This window comes from Arachis hypogaea, chromosome 14, assembly GCF_003086295.3.
Source record: "Arachis hypogaea cultivar Tifrunner chromosome 14, arahy.Tifrunner.gnm2.J5K5, whole genome shotgun sequence".
NCBI classification, from domain to species: Eukaryota; Viridiplantae; Streptophyta; class Magnoliopsida; order Fabales; family Fabaceae; genus Arachis; species Arachis hypogaea.
In genome coordinates, this window is record NC_092049.1 from 27,739,268 (window position 1) to 27,747,867 (window position 8,600).

Consider the following 8,600-nt stretch of genomic DNA (forward strand, 5'->3'; position numbering starts at 1 on the left):
TTAATGTATCTTGCTAATAATACACGACCTGATATATCATTTGCTGTGAATTTACTAGCAAGATATAGTTCCTCTCTAAGTAGAAGACATTGGAGTGGAATCAAACAAATTTTTTGATATCTTTATGGAACGGTTGACATGGGATTGTTTTATCCATATGGATCCAAGTTACAACTAGTTGGCTATGCAGATGCTGGATACTTGTCTGATCCACATAAAGGGAGATCTCAAATAGGATACCTATTCACATATGGTGGTACAGCTATATCATGGAGGTCCACGAAACAGACAATTGCAACAACATCCTCTAATCATGCTGAAATACTAGCAATTCATGAAGCAAGTCGCGAGTGTTTTTGGCTCAAGAGTTTGATCCAATATATTCTATCATCATGTGGACTGATTGATCATAAGATAGCTCCAACTATCCTGTTTGAAGATAATACAGAATGCATTGCTCAACTTAAAGGTGGATACATCAAAGGTGATAGAACAAAACATATTTCTCCCAAATTCTTCTTCACTCGTGATCTTCAAAATCAAGGGACAATTGATCTCCAACAAATCCGCTCAAGTGACAATCTAGCTGATTTATTTACAAAGTCACTCCCAAAATTCTCCTTTGAAAGATTGGTACATGAGATTGGGATGTACCGATTTCGAGACATTAAATGATGTTGACAAGACGGGGAGACTGTACTCTTTTTTCCTTGGTCAGGTTTTTTCCCATTGGGTTTTTCTTAACAAGGTTTTTAATGAGACAGTCCCATCACAAAGGATATTGTACTCTTTTTCTTTCACTAAAATTTTTTTTTCTTATTGGATTTTTCCTTAGTAAGATTTTAATGAGGCATATTCCTAAATGGCCATCCAAGAGGGAGTATTGTGATAAGTATGAATGGATGGATGTCCATTTAATATATTGTGACTTTCTTCACAATATTAGGCGGCCAATATTTTCAATAAGAAAAATTTAGTTCTTTAAAAAAAACTAAACTTTATAAAGATTGAAAATGAATATTTTGTACAAGTATAAATAGAAGTGAAAGTCTGAGACATACAATATAACAATAAAAAATAATTATCTCTCTTTCTTTACGAATACTTTTTTTTTTTGTCTCTCTCTATCTATACATACTATAACATATAATATTAGTAAATATATTAGTCATCTTTATTATATTAAAATATAATTATGATAGTAGAATCTTTTACTTATATTCTTTATTTTATATTTATTTTACAACAGATAGTACACAAGAATTATGTTCCAAAAAGTGTGTGTATATATATAAACCTTTAAAAAAAAAAATTAAAAGCAATGGGGACAAATTTCACAAAAATAAAATAAAGTGATGGTCCAAAGATAAGTTTGTTACCATGTCAGCAGGTTAATGCTGCGGCCATGAATGTATAGCACCTAGACCCCATGCATCCAGATAAAGACATTTTAATCATGGTATTTTTACGGTAACATACGAATATCCATATCTATATATAAAGAAAATTAAAATAACTTAATTTAAATTTTATTTTTCTTACATTTTTAATTTGATCTTTTTAAACTATATTCTTACAAAAAATTTTACTATGGAGCTATATATACATATATATATATATATATATATATATATATATATATATATATATATTATGTTATTAAAAAGAGAAAATATTACTCCTTTTTAGAGATGTTAAAATGAGTTAAATGATACTTCTATCTCCTTTATTTGTAAAATGTACATTCTTTTTTCTTATAATTTTTAAAAAACTTCCTCTTTCGTTCATTTTAAATTTTTTGTGTTAACTAATGTTAACTTTATTCATTTTTCAAGAAACAATAAATTATTTTTTTACAAAAATACCCTTTAACAAAAATTTTATTTTTGGTCATTAAATTTTGCTTACAAAAATATCCTTTAATAAATTTAATTTTTATTGATTTTTATCAAAATATTTTTTAAAAAATTAATAAGTAAATTATTTTTTTCTAAAATACGCTTCAATAATTTTGTAATTATTAAATTGTGATTTTACCAAAATTTTCGTTAACAATTATAGTTATATTTTACTATTAATTTTTCGATATCAATATATATTATTTTAACATTAAATAAAAAAATTTTGGTAAGATTATTTTTTGATATCAATATATATAAATTGTTATACATATTAACATTGGTAAAATTTTTTTTAATATGTTAAAATAATATATATTGATATCAAAAAATTAATAATAAAATATAAAAATAATTGTTAACAAAAATTTTAGTAATCATAATTTAATAATTAAAAAATTATTAAAGGATATCTTAAAAAAATAATTTAATTATTAAATTTTTTAAAAAATATTTTGGTAAAAATATAATTTAATAAATAAAAAAATAATTTATTAAAGAGCATTTTAGTAAACAAAATTTAATGATAAAAAAATAAAATTTTTATTAAAGGGTATTTTTGTACAAAACAATTTATTTTTTCTTAAATAATGAATAAAGTTAATATTAGTTAACACAAAAAATTTAAAATAAATTAAAAAAAATTTTTAAAAATTATAAAAAAAGAGAATGTACATTTTATAAATAAAAAAAATATCATTTTAATATTTTTCAAAAAAAAACATAGAATTTTTTTTATTAAAAAATATAATAATATTATATATACTAAAAATTAGTTATTAAATTAGTCGTATAGAATATATATTTTAAAAATTAACTACATTTTGAAAATTAGCTATATTTGGTGTCCACGTAAGATTTTTTATAAAAATAATACGATGCTTGCCATTTGCCAATTCACTCAATAAGAAACCAAATGATGCAATACTTCAACTAGTTCAACCCAATTTGGCTTTATTGATTGTTATCCAATGATACAACCCTACCACATTATCCCTAACTAAAATAGTCAAGGCTAGATTTGGTTAGGCAAGGTTAGGTTACACTTTTTGAGTAGGAGAAATAATGTTGAACTAATGCTACTCCATGATGATAATAATAATAATAATAAGAAAAAAAAAAGCACTAATGCTACTGAAGCTCTAGTTATTTTGTTTTATTATATATAAATAATACATGTTGTTTGGTTTGTGAACCTCCTCCAGTTTTCATTCGGATAGGGACATATCACATATGGGTAAAATATATGGGGGATTAGATTCGGTATGATTAGTCTACGCATTCCCAGATATTTTTACCATTAATTTGTAGTATTTGAAGAATTAATTTAATTAATAAAATCTTGTAGAGACGAATTTAAAAAATATTCATCACTAATTAACCATTAACCCAATTAAATTAATAACATTTCTTTCTTGAAAGGGATGCATTCTCTACATACCAAAATCAAAACCCATTTGGACAATAAGGACAGCAATGAAAACTCAAAATGTGGCATTGCTATTTTGCCTTGTATTGATTACTTTAAATACATCAAATAATTACATTCACTAATTAACAACCATAGCTAAACAAAGCCTAAACCAATTAATTAATTAATAAATCCCACAAAATGTGAGAGATCTATGATCTAATCTCAGAGGAAGAAGAATCCAGACACTTGCCATTCTCCCATTGCTTCACAACTTCATTGTATCCCTCAGAAGAATCAAAAGCAAACTCTGCCAATGAGCTTATAGCAACAGACATTCCAGCACAAAGCACCTTAATAGCAACTTCAGCTAATTTTTCCGTAGTCATTACCTCTTCTACTCTTCCAACTTCCACAATTTCCATGTTTCCATTTTCTCGTCTTGAAGCAAACGAGTTCTGCCTAGAATCTTCTCTCAACTGCTGCGAGTAGATCGACCCCATGCCGGCTGCGAAGAAGTCCATGCCATCAAGCACTGCTGTTTCGTGTATGGCGTCTAGTCGCCTTGACCACTGAACACAGAGTCCGAATAACGGGTGAGTACCACTAGAAGTCTGAGGAGAGCATGGTAACTTTGACACGTCAGGCTCGGACCTCACACACCGGAGAAGCCATCCGGCTAGCGCATGGACATAGGATCTTTGCGAAGTAATCCATGACTCGAAGGTGTTTCGCCAGTTTCTTATCTCGAATTCAAGATTTGAAGCCGAACGGGCTAGCCTTGTTGGATCAGTCATCGACATGGAGGAGTGTTTCCTGGCATGTAACTTAGAAGCTAGAAGCATCTTAGCTTCATCTAAGGTTCTCTTCTGCTTCTGATGACATTCTGCCATCACTTTCCACATCTTTGCTAGCCTGTCATTTATTTGAATGACTGAAGAATCAGCACCAGAAATATTTAATGCAATTAAATGCTGTGCTAGTGTACTATATCTGCATCACATAGTGATCTACAACAACAACAAAGCCTTATCCCACTAAGTAGGATCGACTACATGAATCAAATGACGCTATTGAACATTATCATGTATTATGTCTACCATTGAGACTGTTTACACGTAGATCTTATTTGATCACTTTTTGTATGGTCTACATATAGTGATCGACATTATAGAAATTAAATAACAAGAGTAAAGCATAATCATATTGAACTAAATCTATACTTAATACTACCGAAAGTAGTGAGATATTTCACCAATGCTACTATAAGCCAGACCCAGAATGACTCTAAATGCCAGACAAAGATGTATGGAGATAATGATTTTGATGCATACCCTTGTACCAATTCAAGAAGTTGGGGATGAAGCTCTTCATCCCTTAGTTTTTCGATTCTCCTGGAAATAGCTTCAACTGTGTGTATTGAAACCGTTGTCTGCGTATCTAAATCTCTGATGGCTGCTCTTGTTTTATCTGCAGAAGAGGGTTCCTCTCCCTTTACATCTTGGTTCCTAAGTTGCTTCCATTTCTTCTCATATGCCATTCGAACCCGTTCTCCGGCCTGTTGAAGAAGAAAGTGAAGGACGTAGTAAATTAGTGACTAATAAACATCATGACAACTCCATGCCTATTAGGTGATGTCTACAATGTGCATCATACAACAAAGGTTTATACTCATTTCTTAGAAGCATTGTAATTTTTCACGTTATGTTAAAATAATTATGGGATCTTGACACTTCCTCATGGATTGAAGGCTGTGTTACCTTGACTTCATCATAAAGCTTTTTCTCCCAAGCGTTTAACCTGTCCAACGTCGAATGGTGACTACCGGAAATCATACAGTGCCCATCCATGAGATCTTTAGTGCCCTCATAAACTTCTTCTCTAATGCTCGGACAATTTGTTAAGAATCTTGACGAGGAAGAGCGCGAGGATGCTGTTCGGAATAGAGCTTTTGGGTTCAACAACTTCGAGGCTGTAACGAAATTTAATACAAACTATAATTCCTGATAATTCATTGTTCTTAAGGACATGAGAAGTAATCTCATAATTCTAACTAATACAAATGTCTGAACACGAAAACAAAGACGCGTTCGCTGAATGTGAAAAGAAAAACATGTATTAGTTTAATCATACCAGACAATTCATTAGATGTTGGTAAATACTGAGATCTCTTGGCCTCTAACAACACTGAGACATCATTTGCCGCATTGCAGACGATTGTGAACTGAGCTTCAAGATCATTGATCACTTCTGCCATGCTGGTTGGCCTTCTGTTTACATAAACAGTAAAACCCGGCGAGTCTTCCTTAGCTTCTTGCTTACCTATAGCCATTTCGCGACGACTGGATCCAATATGGCCTGCAGCCTGTGATTTCGATACTTCCAGAATTGCACTTCCATTTGCTTGTGATTCTTTGACATCATGCTCAGCTTCAGTTTCAGTTTCATTATCTGTTCCATCCTCTTCTTCCTCCTCCTCCTCCTCCTCCTCTTCCTCCTCCTCGTCCTCATCCTCGTCAACATCTTCAACTAATACTTCTTCTTTGGAAGTGTTTCCATTTTTTCCAATGTTTCCAACGTTTCTGGTTCTTTCTTCAGCCACATTTCTCTTCCCAACATAATCTTCTTGTTCAGTTTCGTCTTCTTCTAGGTCCGGTATTCCCTCTTCTTCTCGGACCTGCCTAAGCCCTCTGTAGTCATCATCCATAATAGTCTGATCAAGGCTACTTCTTGAAGGGTAACCGTAGTTGTCTAACGACGAAAAAGGGTTCCAAAAGAAGTCCCATTGCGAATTCTGAGGCGAAGGGGGAGGGATGTTAGGCCTATTACTTGGAGAATAAGGAAAAATTGAAGGATTCATAGGTGAATATTGCATGCCAAAAAATCCATCATTGCCATAATGATGGTGCATTGGAGAATATGTTTCAACCCGGACCATTTCCGGAGATCGAGGCCTTTCCTCAACCAAAACCGCCGGATTACCACCAGGCCTTAAGTAATTCACTTTCAGTGTAGAATTTGGTCCAACTCCGAACTCAATTGCTGCAGGTGTGAACGATTTTGATGAAATAGGAATGAAGCCAGGGCAAGTCTTCTTCCCAGCTGCAAAAGGAGGGGCAATGACTGTGTCCAACGAGAACTCACGAGGCTCGTCTCCCTCGATGTATTCTCGAAGAGCGGCCGAGACTCTTTTAAGGGATTGGATGTAGGCTATGTGTCCGGTGGCGAAGTGAGTTCTTTGTTCAACAGCTTGTTTGATGAAATTCTTTCTATCTTTGCAAATTTGAACTGCCTCTTCATCTTCCAACCTTGATTGAGAACATCCCATTTCTTAATCTACTCTATGTATGTCTCAAGTTTGCATTGAAATAAAAGAAAATCAAAGGGAATCTTTGAGTCTTCCTTCATATGACACCAAATTCATAAGGAAATCAAAAATATCTGCCATAAAAATCTGAAATTACATCAACATGAGTGAAAATCTAGAAAGAAAAGAGGGGGAAAATGAAATGTTATATTTTATGAATCAAATAAGCCTACTTAACTATCCTAATAGAAGAAAGGTTATGGAAAATCTAGACATGCTTAACATAAACAGGCCTTTCCTCCATGATTTCAAGAAAACCAAGCAGAATGCATTAACAAAGCATGAACCTTTTTCATCTGGGAACTGTTCTTTTTTACCAAGGTGAAAAGAAAAAGGTGGGTGTGTGTGTGTGTGTGTGTGTGTGTGTGTGTGTGTGTGTGTGTGTGTGAGAGAGAGAGAGAGAGAGAGATATGGAAGAAGAAGCTAAAATCCCAAAAATGGAAATAACATAAGAAAAACACAATAAAAGTCACCACTCACCAATTGTAGAAGATGAAGCCCAGTATGCACAAACTAGAATGAAAAAATAAGAAAGAAAAAAATCAGATATCAAGAGATACAATCCAAAAAATGCCAGAAAAAGAAATGAAGATGAAGAAGCTCAAAGGTGGAAAAATGACAAAATAAAAAAGCATAAAAGAAGCTGATAAACACAAAGACAAAGTACCCATTTTTTCAGTAAGACAAGAGTCCAACATTCCCTGACTCAATTTCTTCCCTTTTTTTACCGTTTATATATTAAAGTGCAGCTATATATATAACAGAAAGATGAACCATAATAAAATGCAGGAAAAAAATCAGCAGCACATGTTCATGATCATGGAGAACAATACCTGAACAATGAGGCTGCAGAAGCAAGAAGAGTGTGGTTATGGTTATGGTTATGGTTGTGGTTGTGGTTGTGATCATAGAGAGTGGAATCAGTGGGAAAGAAACACACTGTGTATGAACATAGAAAGAAATAAAGTATGGGAGAAAATAAAAATAAAAAAGCAACGGTCAAAGGCCAAAACACTTATGAGGAAGAAAGAAAAACAGTATACTAAGCAACCACCAAATAAATAAATAAATAAAATAAATAAATATCAATTAAATAAAAAACGTTCAGTTTCGGTTTCAGGTTGGGCAGCTAATAAAGGAGGAAGAACAAGATAGAGAATACGACAACTGCATTTGATAGCCCTTCATGTTGCACCAAATTGCGTGACTGCCACTGGTCCACACCTGCCTTTTTTACTCCATCATTTTCTTGTTATTTCGTTGGAATTTCCATTTTGCTTGTCTTCGTGAAAACGACTGGTCAAATATACCACCATATAAGGTACTAGTATATTTATTGCGATAAAGTATAGAAAATTAGGGTAACTCATATAAATAAATAAATAATTTAAAATTAAAAATTATATAAATGTCTTAAATATTAAAATATAAATAGATTACATGCTATGTCTTAATATTTTTATATAAATCGAATTAATTTATTTTGATTTATGTTATTTACATATAAATTGAATCAATCAAACTCAATTTAGTTAAAAATATAATAATTTAAATTAATTAAAGTTAATTTATCAAAAAAAATAGCTAAAATACTATTAAATCAAATTATTTAAAATCAATTTATAATAACATTTGCCAAGAAAAAAATTATGGATTCGATTTATTAACAAATATATCCATTAGTACTACAATACTACGAATCAATACTTTAATATTTTTTATTAGTGTGACATATCTTCATCCATAAATATAGTAATTTATTTAATAGTAAAAATTAGTACCACTATTATTATAACCAGTTATTATTGACAGAAAAATACGTATAATAAAATAAATATATAATCATTTATTCTTAGAAATATTAAAAATAATTTTTAACAATTTATAACATTAAATAATACTCATTTATATTATTATCCAATAT

The 8,600-nt window shown here is 31.3% G+C and overlaps 1 protein-coding gene across 2 annotated transcripts; it reads right to left on the reverse strand.

Annotated features, from left to right (window-relative positions):
* Window positions 1-3,375: 3,375 nt before the first annotated feature.
* On the reverse strand, window positions 3,376-7,824 carry LOC112741872 (nitrate regulatory gene2 protein). Of its 2 annotated transcripts, none has more exons than XM_025791038.3 (6): window positions 7,510-7,824; window positions 7,157-7,189; window positions 5,443-6,750; window positions 5,070-5,281; window positions 4,644-4,867; window positions 3,376-4,224 (listed from the first exon to the last, which is right to left on the reverse strand). In XM_025791038.3, exons 3-6 carry the CDS (start codon window positions 6,635-6,637, stop codon window positions 3,522-3,524), a joined length of 2,334 nt encoding a protein of 777 aa, XP_025646823.1. In that variant the 5' UTR covers window positions 6,638-6,750; window positions 7,157-7,189; window positions 7,510-7,824; the 3' UTR covers window positions 3,376-3,521. The 2 variants fall into 2 exon arrangements, with proteins under 2 accessions (XP_025646823.1, XP_025646824.1); XM_025791039.3 differs by having other exon boundaries at window positions 5,443-6,763.
* Window positions 7,825-8,600: the final 776 nt, after the last annotated feature.